Source organism: Brachyistius frenatus, unplaced genomic scaffold, assembly GCF_029030835.1.
Source record: "Brachyistius frenatus isolate BFR_SWC_R1_liver_20210118 unplaced genomic scaffold, ASM2903083v1 Contig_114, whole genome shotgun sequence".
NCBI classification, from domain to species: domain Eukaryota; kingdom Metazoa; phylum Chordata; class Actinopteri; family Embiotocidae; genus Brachyistius; species Brachyistius frenatus.
In genome coordinates, this window is record NW_027210713.1 from 1,171,784 (window position 1) to 1,195,417 (window position 23,634).

The 23,634-nt window shown below is 41.6% G+C and overlaps 1 protein-coding gene across 3 annotated transcripts in view; it reads right to left on the reverse strand.

Moving 5' to 3' along the window:
- Positions 1-20,931, reverse strand: part of cadm1b (cell adhesion molecule 1b) — a 161,897-nt gene extending 140,966 nt beyond the window's left edge. Inside the window, exon 1 of one of the 3 annotated variants that reach the window (XM_069712914.1) lies at positions 20,805-20,930. In XM_069712914.1, coding sequence (XP_069569015.1) covers positions 20,805-20,880 — 76 coding nt within the window. In that variant the 5' untranslated portion in view covers positions 20,881-20,930. Of the gene's footprint in view, positions 1-20,804 lie in introns of all 3 variants that reach the window. The other 2 variants (XM_069712913.1, XM_069712915.1) reach the window with 2 other exon arrangements.
- Between the last annotated feature and the right edge of the window lie 2,703 nt (positions 20,932-23,634).

Here is a 23,634-nt window from a genome sequence, read left to right on the forward strand (position 1 = left end):
GTTTCCTTGAAAACTGGTCCATAATTAAAAGGTCCTTTCCTGACATTGTGAACCCCAGAGCGCTGTACTGATTTGATTTTTTTTTTTTTTTTTGTCTCCGTCTCAGACTCAAACAGCCGTCTCCTGGGTGAAAGTCCCGTGCTCGAACCATCCAACCACCTCTGAACTCCTCACTACGCAGACCATGAGGCTGTTTACACCTCGCTTCAACAACAGGCCTCCTGGTGAGGTCGACTCACAAGTAGCCCGCTTTAAGCCGTCTGTTCCCACCTGGCATTTTCATGCGTCTCCACATTTCCACTTAAGATCAGATCTCACTTCCCCGCTCTGTATGCAAATGAACACGTAGGCTACGTCACGAAAATACACAAGCAAATAAGCAGAGGACCAGGAACCTGAATGTCAGAACCCCATTGATTCGGGTCGGATTGATTCATTGCTCCAGAGGAGGCTTTGGTGAAACAGGCCTCATGTAGCAGCTTGTTTTAAAGCGCTAAAAGGATGCTTTATAGAGCCAGTTTGAAGTAAAACTCTCCTGCTTTTTTTTTTTACAGTTCAGCTGTGCTCAGCACAATCACGTTTTCTTCTGGTACCAAAAAAAAACCCCTAAAAGATTCACGTGAAAGATTGAATGGAGGGGGGAAAAAATCCCAAACTAACGAACCTGCTGTAATGTGACGGTGACACGTCGGAACAAACAGCAGCTGGATTTATTTTTTAGTCCTTATTCAGAGGACGTCAGCTGAGTAGGTGGTCTTCCAGTGAGGACCAGGATGCATCGCGTTTCCACTGCAAAGCTAATGTTGCCACAAGCGTCTCAGACCACCTCCGAATGTGACCTGAGCAGATCGGATCTCGATGCGTCCCAACTGCGTTTCCACCGGTGCGTTTGGTGACCACTCGTTATCCGATCGCACCAGGAAACGTGTTGATGACGGGTTGTGATTGTCACTCTTCCAACACCGACTTACTTCTTTCACAGGCCAGGCTTAAATGTCGGCATCTCACAACTTTAGAGCTGGTTTTGTGACGCTAACACAGTTCGAGCTGTGGACCAGCATTGGCATTACATATTTTGATGTGAGACTGTTGGAAGTTGAGGATCACTAAAATTAACTGGCCACTGAACCACAGCCTGTCTGAAGTCACTGGGACACATCCTCTTCGTTCTCTTCAGTATTCATCACAACACTTTTTCACTGCTGCAAAAAGATGAGTGAGCACGAAAATCATTTTTACACTTGACGGCAAGAATAAAACTAATTTCTTTACCTCACTATATAACTAAAATGTTAGATATTCAAGCCAATTGTGCAGCAAGTAAAAGACAAAAAAATAAAAACTTCTATATCGAGAAAGAGTATACAGTGGGTACGGAAAGTATTCAGACCCCTTTAAATTTTTCACTCTTTGTTTCATTGCAGCCATTTGCTAAAATCAAAAAAGTTCATTTTATTTCTCATTAATGTACACTCAGCACCCCATCTTGACAGAAAAAAACAAATGTAGAAATTTGTGCAAATTTATTAAAAAAGAAAAACTGAAATATCACATGGTCATAAGTATTCAGACCATTTGCTCAGTACTGAGTAGAAGCACCCTTTTGAGCTAGTACAGCCATGAGTCTTCTTGGGAATGATGCAACAAGCTTTTCACACCTGGATTTGGGGATCCTCTGCCATTCTTCCTTGCAGATCCTCTCCAGTTCCGTCAGGTTGGATGGTGAACGTTGGTGGACAGCCATTTTCAGGTCTCTCCAGAGATGCTCAATTGGGTTTAGGTCAGGGCTCTGGCTGGGCCAGTCAAGAATGGTCACGGAGTTGTTCCGAAGCCACTCCTTTGTTATTTTAGCTGTGTGCTTAGGGTCATTGTCTTGTTGGAAGGTGAACCTTCGGCCCAGTCTGAGGTCCAGAGCACTCTGGAAGAGGTTTTCTTCCAGGATATCTCTGTACTTGGCCGCATTCATCTTTCCTTCAATTGCAACCAGTCGTCCTGTCCCTGCAGCTGAAAAACACCCCCATAGCATGATGCTGCCACCACCATGTTTCACTGTTGGGATTGTATTGGGCAGGTGATGAGCAGTGCCTGGTTTTGTCCACACATACCGCTTAGAATTAACGCCAAAAAGTTCAATCTTGGTCTCATCAGACCAGAGAATCTTATTTCTCATAGTCTGGGAGTCCTTCATGTGTTTTTTGGCAAACTCTATGCGGGCTTTCATATGTCTTGCACTGAGGAGAGGCTTCCGTCGGGCCACTCTGCCATAAAGCCCCGACTGGTGGAGGGCTGCAGTGATAGTTGACTTTGTGGAACTTTCTCCCATCTCCCTACTGCATCTCTGGAGCTCAGCCACAGTGATCTTTGGGTTCTTCTTGACCTCTCTCACCAAGGCTCTTCTCCCACGATTGCTCAGTTTGGCTGGACGGCCAGGTCCGGGAAGAGTTCTGGTCGTCCCAAACTTCTTCCATTTAAGGATTATGGAGGCCACTGTGCTCTTAGGAACCTTGAGTGCTGCAGAAATTATTTTGTAACCTTGGCCAGATCTGTGCCTTGCCACAATTCTGTCTCTGAGCTCCTTGGACAGTTCCTTCGACCTCATGATTCTCATTTGATGCACTGTGAGCTGTAAGGTCTTATATAGACAGGTGTGTGCCTTTCCTAATTAAGTCCAATCAGTTTAATTAAACACAGCTGAACTCCAATGAAGGAGTAGAACCATCTCAAGGAGGATCAGAAGAAATGGACAGCATGTGAGTTAAATATTAGCAAAGGGTCTGAATACTTATGACCATGTGATATTTCAGTTTTTCTTTTTTAATAAATTTGCACAAATTTCTACATTTCTGTTTTTTTCTGTCAAGCTGGGGTGCTGAGTGTACATTAATGAGAAATAAAATGAACTTTTTTGATTTTAGCAAATGGCTGCAATGAAACAAAGAGTGAAAAATGTAAAGGGGTCTGAATACTTTCCGTACCCACTGTATGTATATGTAAACATTTCCATGAGTTTGTTTCTAAAGTAAGGAGTGATTTTCTTTTTTATGTGCTGACATGGATATATGTTATTCCCAACACATACTTTATAGTTATATTAGATTTAAAAGTTTCAGTCCTTTTTCCTTTGCCACAAACATAATACAGTGGCAGCTCCGAAATCAATCAAACAGGTAATGCAAAAAAGTAGTGCTGCATTGTCAGACTTATCTCCTCGGCCCTCTCAGTGCTGAACAATGGTCGCCACCCAAATTAAGTGTGATTGTGGTGCAGGAGAAAAAAACGCTCTGGCTTTGGCAGCGATGGTGCCCTTTGCAAAGTAATATTGGGGAGAGGAACTTGTTTTGGTGTAAGGTTTGCACGAGGGGAGAAATCGGCAACCAACAGTGACGTCAACCATTGGTTTTGACCGTCGCCATCTTGTTATTTTGGAGCCAGAAGTGACCATATTTGGATGAGCTGGGCAGGAGGGGGCGGTGGATCTGACTCAGATCTGATTGAGAACCTGAGGACACTATGCCCCGCCCACCTAGAGTAAGAACCTGACTGCACCACAGGCTTGTCAATCAAACAGACACGTCCTCAAACATACTGCTTTTTGAGCTTAATATCTAATTAATGATGGATTTATTTTCAGACGGGCCGCCAGAAAATTAATAAGAAATGACTTTAGAAAATGACACCATGACGTATTAACTTTGTGTTTCATGAGAGAAGTTGAATGGGAGTCTACGGAGCCAACACCTAGTGGCCCTCAGTGGTATTGCATTTTAAAGCACTTCCGTATTGGCTTAGCTTGTCAGACCAGGAAGCTTCGTCGAGCCCTGGCATTGCAACAGCTAAATCCCTCCAAAAGACCCGAGCAGATCTGTTTTACTGCATGAACCAGATCTCTCAGCGGTAACACACAGACTGCGGTAAAGGACGAGACTGCACGTTTATACCAACACTCTGGATAGTCAGACGAAGGTAAAAGGAACTATGACTTAGCAGGATTACTGTGCAACAAAATGAACACACAGTAAATTAAAAACTCATGTAAATCTATGAACAGGAGGTGAAATATAGGTGTTAATCACAAAAATCGGACAATTGTCAAAAGACATCACCTGTATTTTTGCAACCAATTTACGCCATTCTCTTAAATTATGAATTGACAGGTGACTCGGTCTGTGACAGTAGATGAAAGTTGTCTTGTGAGCAGGAAGAAAAGTCCACTGATTTCTTTGATAGAAAAGAAACGTTCAGTTCTTCATGAAGGAATGTCTCTAATCTTAAACCCTTTTTATTTCACACCTGCACCTGACATAAAATATATTATTTCAGATGCTTTGCTGCCAGAAACACATGGTAGCATCACGTTGAGAGAAAAAGGTTCAGTCTGACTTGAGTTCCTGTGATTTGATGCCATATATATCGACAGATTTGAAGATTTAAGTTAAAACTTTGAGCTCCTTCTCTCCTAATATCTGCAAGGCTGCTTTCTGATGATTCAAATAATTCCAGCTCCTCTCTTCAAACGGAACATTTTGACGGATTATGCAGTGTCAACCTTCACCGCGCCGAGCACATTTGAATAAATGTAGATTTGAGATTTACTGGAAGATGAGGCCAACATGTCAAAGTGATACACAACTGAATGCAAATCCTTCTCCCCTTTGAAGCTCCAGCATTTCAAAAATCTAGCTTACAATTTGACAAACTTCTGTGGACCAAATTTAGAATGTTTTTCATGTTAATTAAATATATTCAGACCATTGTCACACCACACACTGCATATTGTCACATTGCCCTGGCAGGTAGTAATGACGTTAATAGTGATTTGTCTGTGCTCTGACATCTGTTGTATAAACTGTCTTCATTACACACAAAGTTTTCACTTTCCATCATATCAGCCGAAATTCAATGAAAACAATTTTAAATGTGAAGCGGGTCGGTTAAATTGGCTTGAACGTACCACATGAAAAGGCAGAGGGAATAAAAAAATTAAAAAAAGCAGTAATTTGTGCACATAGTGAGAAACAATCAGTGTAAATCTTAGAAGATATGACATTTGGGTGCAAGTGACAAAATGAACGAAGTGTACAACAATCCTATTACACATGTATGCCATTTGACAACCCTTAAGTCTACTGATATTTGAACCAGAATAATCCACGTCGTGCAGGTCCGGCCTATTATTCATGCACAGATCGTGATTCTTTCAGGCGTGGGGAAATCAGCTTTTGCTTCAAAACCGCCCGTGTCTCACACATACTTCTCTGCCTCTCGCTAACTACAATATCGCGCTGCCTGTTCAAGCAAAACTTTATGCTAAGTAAATCATTTACATCTCCCAAGCAGCCCATCTACATTTTCCAATAAAACCCTAAATTGATGGATGTCATCTTAGTGCTCACAGGCAATAACTCCTGCTGCTCAGAAATAACAATATGTTTGGGTTTTATGAGGTCTAGACATGCTATTCTTTTTAATGACATCCCTAGGCCAGTGCTGTTTACATTTATTGATATCTGTTTTTAGACTGGAGCAACTCTGTCTTCCGCTGAGCTTTTTCCGTACCGAGCTGAGCTCGACACATGCCGACAAAACAGAAACTTGGATTTGGTTTTGACCACAGATTGAGGCTGTAAAATTATTTTGCTCATATTCTGTCCTTGGACGCATTCTGCTGACAATCTAATATATTTAAACATTCATAACAGACAGTAGTGGTTAATTGAGTTTGACATCAGATTCAAGGTGGCAAATAACATCTGCTTGAGCTTAAAGTGGATTTGTTTATCCGTTAAAATTTCATTTGGCATACAAATTAGTTGAACAGGCAGTAGTGGGTGAGTATGTTTGAGTGGAAATACACTTAAACTTTAATAATCCACATCACATCTGAAGCTGGATGTAGTATGGAAATATTTCTGTGCCGGGTTTCTGGAGGGTTGCTGGAGGGTTGCTGTGAGGAGGGTTGGCAATGATTTGACGAGAAATTCTGCATTTTCAAGTAATTTTGGACAACTCTAATCACTATATATTTAAATAATGTACTGTGCATTAAAAATAATAATCACAAAACATTTGTAAAACAAGGCTTATATCATCCTCCAATAATGTTTCTCCAGCTGGCAGCTGGAGGTTTTTATCATTTAAATGTAATTTTAATCTTATCGGCCTAGTCCTTTATCAGTACTGTTATTGGTTTTATGTTGTTGTTTTTTTAATTATAATACAAATTTAAAATAAATAACTTCACAACAAGATTACAATAGATTTATATTTGAACTATGACAAAATATTGTTTCTACAGCAGCAACAGTAATGTTTACAACAGCAAAGTCACTGTAAACACAATGTCTCACTGAAAAGAAATCTATGAATTCCAATAATATGTGTAATATTCCTGACATCAAAATACTGAGTGAAATTTACAATGAATGAAGAACACTGTGATCAGTCAGTATCAGTCTGTCCTCCGTCCTCTCAACCCGGTATTGCAGCAGAGCGTGTAATACACATGTCCGTCCACTAGAGGAAATTGTGTCATTTTCTGCGTTCAATGAAACTTGAATGAAACTTGTGAACTCGTGGTAACAACATGAGAAATCGTGTGCACCGTACGCTTGCCGTACAAGCGGTCATGTCGTAAAACGGGTAGCATAATGCAGAAAATGCAAAGGTTTGGCAGCGGGGCTGTCGTCTCAGCTGGCAGCTAACTGAACACGAGTTTGACTAGTTTTAATAAATGTTACAAACTCAGCTAAACTCAGCAGCCAGACATATCTACATTCTCTGTTTGGGAGTTTCTCAGATTGTCACTAAAATGAGAATACCTGGTCTACCTTAAAGGTCGGTCCACCTTAAATGAGCGTGCTCAGGTGAAATGCTAACCCGTTGATGCCAACTTCTGGGCTAACCGCCTTCACTTTAATCTGCAGATTGAAAGCTGGACACGGGAGTCTTGGTCTTGAGGAGTTGTTGCATTTATTCACTGACAAACAGCTCAAAGTGTACACACACTGCACAGCACGTTCACCCAGCTCATACTCCGCTCCGGTCATCAACCTCACAGTCACACACGCTCGCTCGCGCACTCTCTTTCCTTTGACCACAATTTCTACAGATACTTTATCTTTCTTTTCATTCAGCTGTGAAAAACTCTTGAGGGCTGTGCCTAAGTGTTTTAATGGCAGGGACAACACTGAAAAAGCAAAGGCTTAAAGGACCCTGAAAACACTTTTTCTCAATCAGTTTCTTGTCACGAGTCACGAGGTCCTACAAGAACACAAAGTCTCCTATCAAAGTTGGAGAAGTTTTAGTCATTTCCGTCGTGAGATCTCTGTCCGTGCCATTTTTCTTCTTACTTCTCTGGAATGGGAAGGGCTCACCCGTTCAGCACATGAAAACAGGCTGACATTAGGCAGAAGCTTTTATCCTCCATTAACAGTGACAGTGTTGGGAGCTAGTATCAATCAGGGTCAATCACATGAGCTCCTCTCATCTCTTTTAAAAGCCCTGGTCTCCCGTCTGTGATGTGCAAATGGGACGTGTGTGCTGAGAGGAAATTCATCCCGGATGCAGAAGGAGTTGCGAGTGTAAACACGGGCCCGACTAATGTTACAAAATGTATTGTCGAAAATGATGTCCATAGCAGATATACTGAACGTATCACGTAATGCAGAAAAAGATGCTTCGTGTGAATTAAGACATTGTTCCATTTGTGTGTGTGTGTGTGTGTGCGTGTGCGTGTGTTTTATAGTATACAAGCAGCAACCCCTGAGACTGAAAAATTAAGCCAATGCAGAAGTGCCAAAAACTGCAGTTCCTCAAGTGGCCACCAGGAGCTGGTGCCAAAAGTGAGTCAATCCCCATAGACCTCCATGTTAAAATGTCAAAAAACATTTTCCAACTCACGTTAAAGATGTATTAAGGCTTATGCATAATTTAGGGAAGGCCTTCATGGAGTGACAGGCAGGTACCGTCCAGTCTATTTCCTGGCTGCAGGTACCAGCCACTGACAGACAGAGATTCTCCACAGTGCAGGTTTCAACAACCAGGCTTCATTCGAGCCACCTCAGCTCCACGCATGCACCACCTCTTTGCCTGTTTTTGGATTAGCTACGAGTGCCTTCACTCCTAGACCTTAAATGTGGGAGGCATGACAAATAAACGACACAGACGTGCAAATCAATACTGCCAGCGTTGCGAATTTGCTACAGTTGTTAAAAAAAAAAGGTTTGAGAAGATTCGCGTCAGCTCATTCTCCAGAAAAATAATCGATTTAACATCATCAAGTGATGATGATCTTGTCTTGCTCTTCCTCATTGACAAAAGAAGAAGAGATTTTTATTTGCTATCCAAACCAGCAGTGAGACTGTCTTCTAAACTACATAAACTCCTCACTATCCTGACAGCCGGGATGCCCAGTACATTTTCCTCGAGATGTGGTCTTTGTCATTTTTGTACCCTTTGTCATATAACACGAGGTGGCTGGAGACACAAACAGTCAACATTATCATTCGGCGTTGTGATGTTAGTTACACTTTCACACAACGTGCTTGGTTGATGCCTCTACTCGCCACCTTCTTCTGAGAAACAAAAAAGTTGTGTTTTTTTTGCTGCGTAGTATAAAAATTTTGCTTGAAAATACTCGTGACAAAAACAACAATTAGTGTGTAAAAAAATGTTAAGTCAGGAATATAAAGAATATCGGTCAGTTTATTCACTAACATGGATATCAGGCCGAAAAATCCAGTATCAGCCGGGCTCTTGAAAACACAGCGTGAAAAACTAACTCAGGGACTGAAAGTTATTTGTTGAGGGACCAGATGTCAAACATTAACCAGATACGCAGCTTTAAATAATATTGTACACATCACATAACAATTCTTATTGTTTTTCGTTAACATTAATTATTATTAAGGAGCATTTAACTACATTTGGTTGAATTTACATGCAACTAAGTCACTGCTGTCGGAGCGGGAATAAAAGCGTGTTAATGGCTGCATAAACTGACACTTCCAGTAACGATCCTCTTAACGACTCACAAATAATGATTCTTTTTATTAACCGCCACGCCTCCAGAAAATAAGACGGCAAAGTTTTGTGTCAGGCGGCCGCATGAAAACAGAGGCTTCGGAGTTGACAGGAAGGACACAGCTGTGCCGTGCAGGAGACACAGCCGCTACACCTCCAGTGAATGGACTGACAGTCCTCACAAGAGACGCAGCGACACTGGAGCTCACGAGAGAAAAAAAAATGAAACCCATATGTGGTTCATACACAACATGAGGCGCTGAGCAAAGTGCAGTCTGTGCACACAGAGGTTGAGCGCCGAGACCCCGTGTCCACATATTTTTGCTGCTGTAAACTCTCCTGTCATTGTGCTTAGCATGAAGGCAAAATTCAAATTAAACAGGCAGGTGAAAAGCAGCTCTGTGCCGATGAGCGCCGCTGCTTGTTCTGCCAGATTCTTTAACGACCAATTAAATTCACGAACCGTCAAAACTATATGAGACCTGATTGCAGAAAAGAGCACGAAGAACTAAAAGTGCTCCTGTGTGAGAAATGTACTTTGCTTGTTCATTCAGCTTGTGTACACACTAAAGCGTGGATTTCTGGTCCTGAGCTACAGCGTCATCCACGGAGACAAAGGTCCTTCTGCTCGAGAGCTGACTCTTAATTTTCTAGAAGGGTGAGCAGAGGTGCCGTTTAGTTATTCTGTCACTGAGCTTTCCTGTTGCTTGCATACTTCCTATTATCTACTGTATTATGATTTGTTAAAATATGCAAATTTACCAGTGTGTGGTGCATATATATAGAAACACGTGGCAGCCAACTTGGCAGATATTACAACTTCAAACAGGCGAGGACTTGAAAAAATATCTTTCTTTGGGATGAATGCTTGTCATACATGTTTGATGTTTTCAGCTATAATTTAATTCAATGCAACATTACAAGTCGAACAAATATAGGGAGTTGGACGGGATTTATACTGTATCTGTGTATGCCTGATTATGTCTGTTCATCTGTTAATATATCAGAAATGTTTTGAGTGGAGGTTTAAAATAAACTCTCGAAATGTTATTAGAGAAGGGAAGGATACTTTTTTTTAATGTGGGACAAGAGTGTCGATGGGTATGGCCTCCTCACAAAAGCATTAAAAGCATTAAAAATAGTGCACTTTTGAGTATATTTATACATGCAAATATAACTGCTCTTCCATTTTGCCCTGAATTGGTACACTGGCGGAACAAAGTATGAAGACGAGATGAAAGAATTAGCTTGAGTGAAAAATCTGACATGTGGAATCGGCTTATCTTGACAAATGAATAGCATTAATGTAGGTTCGTTGCTTAGTTCCCTCTACAGTGAATACTTTTAGTTGTACAACGGTTTTTCTTTTACAAGACTTTTAATCGGAAAGTTATAAACTGCTTTAAAGTAGAAGTACAAAAAACAAGGACATAACGATGAAGGAAAAAACTTGCATTGGCAAGTCCATTAAGGCCCATGGCTCATTAAGGGAGCGTCAACACCTTCTTTAGACCCCACTGGGAAAACAAAAGAAGAAAAATATATCTGTATACCAACATAATGAGAGAAAAACATAAACTAATACAAAGTTATTGGTGAAAATGAGTACAAAATTTGTTAATGAGAAGATTCAAACTTTGTAATTACATTTCTTGAAATGTTTTTGGGGTCTTTGGTTGAAACTGTTTCGTCACCTTTTTCTCTTTTAAAGCACTGATTCAAGCAGAAAATCAGTACACAGAATTGCAAACTGCCATCGGTCCAATTTATGTGGAATCTTTTTTAACATTTTGCTTTTATTTTGGCAGCTAGAAGCGAGTGACAGGAAGTGACGTTCAACATAACCCACATCCCTCGACTGGAAATCGAACCGTGGATGCAGGTATGTGGTATTTTCTTGTAAAACAAGTATAACAAACTATTTGTGATTACTCTTGATCGGTGAAGGTGAAACAAACGACACTGTAGCTACGTCATATGCATATAACCTGTATGATTGTCACGATAAAAACATTTTGGTAGTCGATGCCAACACTACCTAAAAACAAAAAAATCTCGATATAAATTTCAATATCACGACAAAAATATCAGGCAATAAAGTTAGTGTTTCAACCTGAGCCTTTTTTTTTTTATATGAAACCTTACAATGAAAAGTCTCTGCAGCGTTACATGTGCCGGTCATTGATGAGCGGTAGAACACGCGACGCACAGCCAACGCCGTCGGAGCTGCAGGTCAGTTGCGTCGTTTCCGACTCCAGCAGTAATGATTTCCATCAAGACATACCGAATTGTTAGTTGTCCCTAAAATCAATGCGACACATTTCTTTTAATCGGATTTTACAGACTGGGAAAGTGTATTCAATACAGTCAGCATGCAGACTAACACGGCCTTCGTTTCTTGGGCGCTTGGGTGGTCGATGGAAACTGTTTTCCCACAATGCAGTGCTCAAAGAAAAATGGAAACAAATCATATTAAACTGCTTCGAGAAGGCCTCAGACAACGAAGTGACAGGTTTTATTCTGAAATGGAAAAGCTGTCTTGGAGTCAGGGGTTTCTTTTCCTTGTTAGCTGCAGACGGTCTGCTAGTTGGGAGCCGATGGAACGAGCCCATATTTCCTTTCAAATACATTTACCTGTCATCTTGGATGTAAACAATGTGACTTTGAGTTCCCCCCTTCCATTAGCTCTATTGCCTCCCATGGCTCTCCGCGGTGCAATGACTCAAGTATGAGAACTAATCAATAGGCTTCTGGTTTGGGTGAATGAGCTTCAGTGCTTGGGTTTGCACCGTGTTGATCAGCCTGACAATGACAGATTATGGTGCTGTATCGGAGAGTAATTAAGATGGGTCTATCGTCGCGCTGATAACTCAAGAGCAAGATGCCCCCGAGGCAGGCAACACCAACCTGTCAGACAACAGCTCACTTCTGAGTAAACAGGAACAAAATTTCTTCGGATTCACCTTGAGAGGAGGCTTCGAGTCGATTCTGTAACAATGAGCACTTTTAAAGACTTTTACCAGCTTATTCCAGAACTAACAAAATCCACTCAGAAGAATCTGTGTAGGTTGCTAATCAACCTGCTTTTGTTTAATACAAACAGAATCCAAAGAACGTCAGCGTGTCGTTTCTGGGGGGTTAAACACCAGTCTGAGGGCTGTGATTTACACCCGATGGTTCCCTTCAGGAAGTGTCTTTCTTCGTTTCAGATCGACAAAGTTGTAATTTTTCTGTCCAGCGCCCACTTTGTTTAAAATAGGTCCTGTTGGTCTTAAAAGGAGGCGCGGTCAGGCACATTGTTGGTGCATGGATATCTTGAGGCAGCTGGAAGTGTTTGACCAAGAAAAACCTGGTCTTAAGTCAATTATGCAGTATTTTACTTTACTTTTAAGGTCCTATTTTTAATGTAGCGATGTGAAACAGGGACATGCAGCGCACAAACAGGCAAAAAATTAAAAGATTAAAATGTAAAAGGTTATTATTGTGAACATAAATCTGCACACAAGCAGAGAAGCTTTCTTTTGTACTACTTGGGAAATCTGCCAAGTGGTAGGAAATCCACCATGGTGAAAGGGAACTTAGCTTTTAAAGAGACGATTGGTTTGTTCCATGTTAGGCCCAAAACATTTCCTATGTTTAGTGAAGAGACCAAGTTCAACCCCTTTGAAACCATTCACCTGGCTTCCCTATTTCTGGTTTGGTCTTCCTGGAGTGGAGACTTCCTGGAGCCTCCACTGGTTCGTTGACACTTCCAGTCGGATCTTTGATTGGATTTAACCAACAACATACAGCGAATTAGTTAACTGTAGCCAGGCTAGCTGTTTCTCCTTGTTTCGTGTCTTTATGCTGAGCTAAGTTAACTGGTTCCAGTTACATATTTAGTGTGGACAGATCTCATCCTAAAACTCTGGGCAAGAGAGCACATGACAACTCTATTTATAATGTTGAACTATTCCTTTGAATCGTTCGTTTGTGGAGCTGCCATGTAACACTTAGTGTAAGGTGTTAATATACGGTCTTTATGGATGAGAAAGACAAATAATACAAACTTTTATTGATGTAACACAGAACCGTTAGCACCAGAACATAAAATTAAGGACACAAACATTTAAAGTGAGTCAGACAGGCTGAAATTAACCGTCAATTCTCTGAGTAGACAAAAAAAACACAGAAAACACAGCAGAGTTTTGATGATTAATTTCTCTAAAAGGTTTCTACCATGTTCTTGTTAAAGCTCTTCAAATGTGAGGATTTACAGATTTTGTTCTGTTTTTTTTATCATTTTAAATGGATTTTTTTTAAAAGTGGTTTTAGATTCTAAATATTTAACTAGACAGTATGAAACAACAGCAACACATCTTAAATTTGGGCCATAAAGAAGTCTCTTATCTTTTTCTGGTCCTTTAGTATACTAAACATTGTGTCTTTCAGACTTGCTTGTTCTTTCCAGCTGGCATGCCTGACTGTGTGGTTCAAATAAAATTACAAAAAAAACAAAAAGCAAACACAGAAACTCTGAAGGACTGGGATACTCTAATATAGTCCCCAAGTCGAGATATACCCTGCTGCGTAAGGGAATAATATTTCATTCAGTCTGCATAAATGCATTCGCAAACAGAACTCCGATGAGACAGGGAGTGACTGATTCCACTGTGTGGTGTAAAGCAAGAACGGAGTCTTTCATGATATCTCACTGTATATACAAGACATAAATCTGGGAAAATGTGTTTCTTTTTTACTCTAACTTCAGAGTTCAGTGTGGCAGCTGCAGATACTTGCCTTTATATTAGTGTAAGATGTATTGATTAGTGCAGCATTTGCATTCTGCTGGGAAGGAACACTTGTACTTGTACTTTTGGTTTTGTAGAGCGGGCGCTGCATTACTTCCCCCTGCTGTGACTCAGGGTACACAGCGGTTATTTTATCCAGCTGAGATCTGGCCAAACAAGCCCGGAGAGGAGGCAGAGAGGTGATGCTCCTCTCCTGTTGTCTGAGGGTGCAGCAGAGCTCCGGCACAGAGAAAAAGCTCTTTCGTTTCCGACTTCTGTGGAAGTGAGTGGCCTGCCATCAAACCACAGAGGACACCTGGTCCAAAGGAGCCGAAGGCACCTCGATATCTCTCGATGGGAGCAAACAAAACAAACAAAGTCTCCCCTTTTTTTGAAAGCCAAACACCGCAGCAGAGAACCAGCACCTTTTCCAATCCAATCCAAGCAGTGGATTAGCGGGAGCTCGATAACTGAATTTATTGATCAGAGGTTCAGTCTTCTCTCACAGAACCAGTGCTTTCTCCTCCAGCTGTTATTCAGTCGTAATGCTGAGAGTGTCGACCACTCTCAAGGTTCTCTCTATGTTGGACTTCTCTTTAGCCTCGACCGACCAAACAGCCAGCGAAGCTTCTTCGAAATATCATTCAACCCTTTCCACTTCTGAGGTCCTGGCACCCAGACCAGCTCGTGCTTGTCATAAAAACACAACCTTGCGGCGTTAAACGCAACTTCTTGCATTTTTGTGTCAGTTGTCAGGCATTTTTCATGGCTATATCATATATTTTGCCCGTATTTACTCATATGTTTATTACTTTCTAATATCTTGGTATTCAATTAATACCATCTCCACATCAGAGAAAACCAGAAAATGCAGACTTCCATCAAGTTGCAGCCAAATATAGAAAAGAGTAGCGTCGACCGACGTGCTGCACAACAACAGACAGAAAAAAAACAAATCAGGTGCACTTGTAATAATTAAGCAATTAAATACAAATTAACCAAAAAACAAAAATAACAAAGTTGAAACCAACATTAAGCCAAAACAACACATGAGGATTTTCATGAGCAGTGATTAACACTCATGAATAACTCTATTAATTCATTAATTTGTTAATAGCATTAAGAATAAATGTGTTTTCCTGGGAGCGGCTGGTCCTATTAGATTCTCCTCTCCAGCTTTAATCTTAAAATTATCTGCTGATGCGGTGGACTGCGGTGAAATTTAGTGAAGGTCAAAACTTGCTACAGCTTTAATCCTGGTAATAACACCAAAAAAAAACACACAACAGAAACACAAACCCAAACGTAACGGCAGGAGGCACAACAGGACGGAGGAGATCACGTTAAGATATTTTTTTACATATCTATATAATGGTACAATTCAATTCCATTTGATTTATATAGCGCCAAATCGCAACACGGGTGATTTTAGGGCACTTAACACGGCAAAGTCCTTTAAACAGAACTTTACAGCATTACACGAAGGAACCCAACGATTTAACACTTTCCATGTCGGGTAGGAGGAAAAAGGATTCTGGTTTGTTCATTTAGAATGTTGTTGTAGTATGTTAGAAGTTACGGAGGATATCAGCCTCGTGGAGGTCTTCATTTAGGAAGTGCTGCACGTTGAGTGCTCCACCTCGTTAATGGCAGCTTGTAATTGCTCCATCACCCATTCTAATGTGAACTCTGTGTCCCTTTCAGAAACAAAATCCTTGCGTTTCCCTTTTCCTTTCTTTTCTTTTCTTTTTTTTTTCTGTCATTGTGGACCTGATTGTCAGCGTCTGAGCATCGCAGCCAATCCAGTGAGGTCCCCCTCAGATCCGGGGGAACACAAGAGAACAATGTCATATTCATAAGCGGAGACATCAGCTCTCCTCCTCATTACCACGGCACTGTGAATGGAAGCTTCTGTCCCGGCAATCATGAAAGAACCTGTCATCTGTCTGCTTCTCCTAATTGACTGTTTACTCCATTTCAACACAGACAGACAGACACACATTTTTGATCGTCCTCAGTTTGTCATTCAGTTCGACACGGCGGGACGAATCCCCACCATAGAAACGGCTTGAGTTTTTACTTTTTCTTTTATCTTTTTTTATACATCATCTACATGACTCAAAGTGGCAACATGCCGACAGCAGCGCTCCTGTAAACCTGGACAAAACAAGCAGACACAGTATTTACTTAAAGGTCCCACTCTGTGGACAAGAACTCTTGTACCGGGCAGCCGCGCTGATATTTTTGAGGAGAGATTGGACTCTTTCATGAAGTGAAAAGAACATAAAGTCAAGGATAGACAGAGACGAGGAACTCGTAGACAATCTCCTCTCGCTCTTCTTCTTTCGCGCCTGTTTGGGGTTGATGTTTGTCCATTACATTAATCTTGTTGGCTTTCTTTATTTTTACGTTACGAGTGTCCTTGTCGTCAATTTAAGTAACATTACGTTCACTTCTGTCTCTGCTGCACTCTGTGTGTGTGTGTGTGTGTGTGTGTGTGTGTGTGTGTGTGTGTGTGTGTGTGTGTGTGTGTGTGTGTGTGTGTGTGTGTGTGTGTGTGTGTGTGTGTGTGTGTGTGTGTGTGTGCGCGTGCAACGGAGGAGAGAAATTGGCGCGACCGAGTGACAGTAAAAAACGGCAGAGACGCTCACAATGAGCTGAAATTTAACAGGTGCTCATAAACTCGGTAAAAAACATAAACACTATATCCACAGATATACAGCTCTACATACAGCTCTGCAGGTCTACAGCTCTACATACAGCTCTGCAGGTCTACAGCTCTACATACAGCTCTGCAGGTCTACAGCTCTACATACAGCTCTGCAGATCTGCAGCAATGTCTTTCACTGTTTGAGCCAAAGGTGCGATTTCTCTTTCAAATTTTGGCAACACTTCACTTATCGGTGAATGAATTATCACGAAGGAAGTTACATGAGTTCAAAGTCTTTCATGCATGAACAACACATTAATTAAAGCATGAACTAAAGTGAGTACATCATCAATGATTATGATTTATTAAACATGATCGTGATGAATTCTGAAACACAGAGCACATCTAAAGTCATCATTAACGAAGCATCATTAGTCATGAGTTCATCATGTTTGAGGCCCCTGACGTGAAGTTTGGTCTTTACCAACCAGTAAGTGCGAGAACAATTCATGTGAGCACGAATATTTTCCGATTATTATGATGTCAGAGTTATTATATTTGTGTCTTATTCATAGTAACCTGCAGGTAAATGGACAGGTGCAAAAATTGGCCCAAAATCTTTTTGCAAAGAATTCCTCATGATCATGTTTAATAAATCGTAATCACTGATGATGCACTCAACCTCAGTTAATGCTTTAATTAATGTGTTGTTCATGCATGAGATCGTAAATAAAGAACCCATGTTACTCCCTGATGATTTCATGAGGTATTCATGCAGGAAGTAATGCATTCATGATAAACTGTAGCATCTGACAATAGTCTGCATGCGATGTGTTTTAGGGGACATCTGTAAATGATAGCTACATAAAATAGCTTTAGCTACGCTCCCCTCTAAACGGCATGAGTCTCCACGTCCACATCACCTGAACCTGTTGGGAACTGTGTGAAAGTCGACAAGTTTGAGCAGATACAGACAAAAAAAGAAAAAAAACGCAGGCTGGCGTGGCGACGCCCTCGGAGAAACGAGTGATGACCCGCATCACTCTCCGTGTTTCATCTGCCACAAGTGGTTAAATTCCTTCCGTGCATCAGCTGCCAATTCTCTGCCAGCCACTCGCTTTCCAGCAGCAAGATTAGCTGCCACGGTATAAAGTAGTGCCATGCATTATCCGGCAATTAGAGTGAGGCTTATTAAGCAGGGTTTAATGTAAATTTAATGAGCAATAAATTCACTTCTTTAAATAGAAGAGTATATTATTGTTACAAATGATGTACTGCGATGATCTCACCGTGCAAGGCGATGAAATACTTCACAAGCGGGAACATATCAAAGGGCCATTAACTGTGGTATTAAATTTATCCTGAAACACTGCACTGTACTGTGATTACTATTTTACGCAGATAGTAGGAAGAGGAACTCTTCTGTGTGATGCACAAACAGCACTAATGTATTGAGATCAGACAACTAGTCCATTGATCCATTAGTGGTTCCACAGGAAATTGATCCGCAGCTGTTTTGATATTAACTTTGTTGTTTGGATCATTTTTCAATGATTATGTTGAGGTAGCATTTTTATCCACTCAAACGCCATTGTGTTACTTTACAATTCTACTTCACTACCTTTGAAGTGCGAATGTCGAGCTTTTCACTCCACCACATTTGTTTGATATTTCTCGTAATTAGTGACTTCTCAAAATATTTTTTTCACACAAAAAAAACAAAGGTTCAATTAATAATTGCAATTTTAGAGATGAAACTTCCAAAAAGAAATTAATTATGGCTCCACCTTGAACAACTACAACATTAAAATAGGCCAAAACTATTTTTGTTTCTTTTCAGTTTTGTCAAGTCAACTTTTTGTTGCATTGTTTACACACAAGTTCCTGAATACTTCTTCTCCCGCTGGTCCTGTTCTGTGCTCCCTCCAATGATCATATCTAATGTAAAACACCCAATAAAAGTAGAAATGTACTTCCCGTAAGCCCCAACATGCACCAACTGTCACAGGATAATCAGAAAACACGGGCAGATCCGACACTTGCACGATAACTGAGGGAATAAGAAACTACCACCCTCCTGAGCGCAGAGTGGAGAAACACAAATTGAGGGCAGAGCTGCACACTGTGAGCAGATTGCAGCAGTCTTCTGTTTCAAAGCCAACCCCCTCGCCCCCTGCCCCCACCCACCAAAAGCAGCCGGAGACGAACAACTTCAATCACTCGCAGGGTCACATGCCAACTGGCAACCGAGAGCACCGTAACAACTGCATGCTTCCTTTTGTTTCTCCAAGATCCTGTCATTCAGCGGCGCCTCGAGGCTTCATGACAGCTCGTATTGATCCACTTCACCATCGCTCAGTCCTGACGAATGACTTTAAACTGGCAATAAGTGGGACTATCCACCCTCTGAAATCTGACCGTCTGATGCGCCACAACAGGCTGACCCTTCAGGATGGGGAGGGAGGGAGGGGGAGGGGGGACTTTGCTAAACACATTTCTTTTTGGAAAAGGCAAAGTGTCATGGTTTCATGGCAGGACGCTCAGCCGAGGCAGCCCTTCAGCCTCACCAGTGCCAACTTCCTCTTCTGAGGATCTGTCCGTCTTCCTTTAATTAACGCTCCTCTCACAATGGTACAGAGGACGCCTGTTGAAGGAAGGGAACATTCAATTGTTCCTTTCCTCACCAGATGTGGAAACAAAAGATCAAATCCTCTGATTGGGGATCATTAACAAAGAAAATCTGAGCGATGTAAAAAAACAAAAGCAGAATGTCAGCTCTTTACGAAGACTCCCAGCACACACACACACACACACACACACACACACACACACACACACACACACACACACACACACACACACACACACACACACACACACACACACACACACACACACACCATCACTTTCCTTGATGTTGCAATCCTGGGTTTTTTGGTTGTTTTTTTGTGCGTTCATGATGCATTATTATTTTATTGGACTTGAGGTTAATTAAATTAATGTGACAAGGAGAAGCTGTAAATGTCAATCAACTGCTATTCAACACAGACCATAACAAATTCAATAAGTGAAGGGAAAGCTTTGTAAGCAGTGAACTGCAACAAACACATACGCTGTCTAAAAAAAAAAAAAAATGCTTTTAAAAAGTGTCAATCTCTTAACAGGCACACACACATGAGTTTGCAGACCTGTTGATGGGTGAAGCCTCAGTGTGTTACCACTAATGGCAAAAAACCTGAGACAGAAATTACCACAAAAAAAAAACACCCCCATGAGTTGCTTAAGTGGTCTCCAGGTGTCTCTACCTGACATCCCAACTGTTGCTGGCCATTTTAACAACCTGACAACACAACGACATGTCCATCTTGCCCCTGGGAGGGTTTTAAAGTGGCTGCGAGCTGACACATTTTTAATCGCCTCACATGCGTCATATTGTCAGCGGGTACGTTTTCCAGAAAAAAACAAAACAACTGACGCATGAAACTCTGATGCAACAACGGTGGAATCACGGCGGAAATGATATCTGCCCGGTGGTGGTGGGGGGGGGAGAGAGGGGGGAGAGAACTGCAATGGTCCTGCACGTTCAGGCACCCCCTGGTTCATGCAGCTGCAGAAGCCTAACAGCGACGGATAGCAGATTGTATAGGTGTCCAAGCCTCGGTGACAGTGGGAGAGGAGAAGTGAGGACTGCGGACACGAGGGGCTGCAGTTTGTGCAGCCAGAGGACACTGAGCGACACCAGAGCTGCAATGCGTGTTCTTTTTTTTTCTTTTCTTTTTTTTTCCTCCAAAAGCGCACCTGAAGCGCAGACTGGAGAGACGTGAAGATGTGGGGATGAGTTGGGACTGTGAAGGTTTATGCGGTAGAACTGAAGGGTACAAGTGCGCTGGAGCCGTGGCAATCGGTCTCGGTTTGATCAAATAGAGCCACGTCTCGCTAAATAATTGCCTTTTATTTGCCCCTGCAGGTCCAAATACTGTCCGACTACTTCACTCGATTCTCACTGGAGATACTTTTATCTCCGGCGGTGCAATTGTGCAGCACTAACATTACTTTTTTTATTGCAGTGCTCTGTAGCGTATTGCAGTAAAAAAAAAAAAAAAAAAAAGCAGCCTCTCAGTCTGAGCTGAAATCATCCGATAAGTAGCCGAGCAGTTAGCAGAAACACTGAGTATTTTGGAGTCGAAGCAGAATGACAGCGATGGAAAGTGATGCTGAGATTTGAAGGGGAAGCTTGTGCGTTCCTAGCGCGCAAAACGCACCACAACTTCTCCCCGGTACTCGCCGGGCTTTCTTTGCTTCGGAAGCGGCATCACAGGCACACAGACACCCTCACACACACGCATACAAAAGGAGAAACTTACCTTGTGGAAGTAACGCCGCTGAAATCACGAAAACACAGAAAGAAATAGCGAGAGATCCGCTCCCCGTGATCGCCATGTTGGACACCTGCTTGAGACTGGCGGCGCTAAATCACCTAGAGACGGCCATGGGATGGAAATGTAGACACATGAGAGGCGGAGGGAGGGCTTAAGCAGGGAGCCCGGCATCATATTGGGCTGCGTTATGTTGCAACGACAACTCGGCCTATAAAACAGTGCAGGGATATTAAAGTGATGCCATAGGACACTTTAAAAAATGTATTATCCTCCGCACAGTAATTCCCTGCAGGAATATTGAGGGAATATTACAGTGATTGCACGGCAAGTGTTATCATGAATTCACCACGAGAACCACACACACTTTATAGGATCATTATAGTAATTTTTATTTTATGGTTGTAGTCTGTTAGTTCACGTGGGTGAGACCAACCTGTACTCAGCTGGCTGCACTCTGGGTTTTATGGCTGAGGGAGGAATAATTCTCAGATAACACAGCATTTAGTTGATGTTTGTTATACAATGAGGAGCAGACTGTGTGTTCTTGTATGTTTCTGGACACTTTGGAGGCTGCAGATAAAAGATAGGATGTTTTATTTGAACCTAATTGTGGATATATTTCTGTCACACAGGCTTGTTAATAAAAAAAAATGTTTTTAATCGCAAAATAAAAGGAACACGTGTGTTAAAAGGAAACCTGTTTAATCAAAAGGATAATTAACAAAGTGTCTGCTTCTCAAGCCGTTTTGCTTGATGCCTACTCAAAGAGCGCCCCCTTTCCTTTAAACCGTGTATTACATGTTGTAATTGCAGCTGGGGTGGCATGCTGCTCAAAAGTACAAAAGAAAAATCACTTCAGGATTCGCCATTCCACCATAAAAGTCACACAGTTTGAACAGATTGTTAATAAGTGTGACCGCCGGAACTTCCTCTCATTCCCTCACTGTATTCTGTTAGCGCCTAACGTTTGGACTTCGTGGATTTGTTCTCACCTGTAAAAAAGGAACATGAGAACAATCTTAAGGGAAATCGCAGAGCTTACGGAGAGCCGCTGCCATGACAATGTTTTGAATCTCATTTCCCTTTCTGGTTGTGTCAGAACGGCACAAAAGGCTCCTAATTGCACAATCTATTCTCTGAGACTGCGTGTCAGTCCTCATTCCATGGATGAGCAGATAGCATTTAGAAGTTGGCTCTAATGCCTCGGCCGTTCCTATCACTACAGCTTGAATTCCACACATCAAATTTTTATCTCAGATGTTATTATCTGTGGCAGCTTGCCAGTTCTGCCTGCCACTCACACACGACGTCTCCACGAGGTGTGTTTTTTTTTCCCCCTCCCCGCGTTCAGCGCCGGCCCTGGCTTCTTTATTTTTCTGAAGGTGACGGGCATCAGATTGTGAGTTCACCTGGAGAAACATTCAGGTTATAATTTTTTTTTTTTAAATCATAGTTTCTTATGTCTTTTCTACATTTTAAACTTCTTTTTTTGTAGTAATTCGGAGTACGCCTGATGGTTCACGTCACTTCCTGTTCACCACGAGGCCCCCCGCACCTTCAACTTTTGTTTTCCCCCTCTCTGTATCTTCCTCTCTCTGTCGCTGTCTCTGTGACTCACTCCACTACTGCTTGGCATTTCCTTTTTGCTCCCGAGGATAGATGGGGTTCCTTCTCTCTGAGAAGAGGAGCCCAGCATTTCTGTCTCCCCCAGCTGGATGAATAATGGATGCGAATGGATCAGATGACTGAACTGCTTCATCTGGATCCTCTGTAGTAACGGCCTGCCATAGATTCTCCTGTGTTTGTGTGCATGTTAGTGTGTGTCCTCTGTGTGTTTCAAGATGTTAAGTAGTTTATTTTGGAGATCTCCCTCCGCACGAGCCAGCCATGCACTGAGTAGCGGCGGTGGCGTTTAATGGGGCAGCCGTCAGCGTTTGCTATTTAAATTAGCAGAGAAACTGGTAATAAAAGATTTTCACCCGGGCCTTTTTCTCAGTTAATGTTTGATTAGAAATACAATGGTTTTAAATTAAGATTTCTTTTCCCCTTGGTATGAAATCAATCAAATTAACGGAAATTGAATTATTTGAGATGGTAATCTATTTAAGCAAACCATTCACCATGAAAATGTTTTCCTCCTGTTTTGAAAGGAAGAATAATTGAATCAGACTGTTGTAAGTGACCCCAACGGCTGAGCCAGAACAAAGCTTATTGAAACGAAATGTGGATTTTCTCATGCTTACGTCACACAAGTGAACATACAGGCGCAAGCAGAATGCAGTTTTCCTCACATACAGTACATATCGACTGAAGTCATATATGTGGAAATGAGTGTTTTCAAGCTTCTATCTTGTACAATTATCCACCCTGAGGATTTAAAAAAAAAAAAAATTATTATAGCACAACAGTATTTATAAAGTAGAATAGTGTTGCTGCACATTTCTGTCTATCTTTCTTTTCTTTCTTTTTTTCCCCGCTCATCGCAAATTATTACCAGAAATACCACAGGTCATCAATTCTTTACGCCTGTGAGGGATTTAACACGTGCACTCGATTGGTTTCCTGCCTCTTTTCTGTCACACTTACATACATGTAGGAACCACATGCAGATCACATCTACACGTGTTTTTGAGGAAGGAAACTCTTATAACACTTGATGGTAAGGGTGCATGAATTATCAATCATTTGTGCATAACTTCATGCATAAATACCTCATGAATCTTCAGGAAGTAGTAGTAGTTCAAAGTGTGTCAGAGTTGGTATGTTTGTGTCTTATTCACAGTAACCTGCAGGTAAATGGACAGCTCCAAGAAAT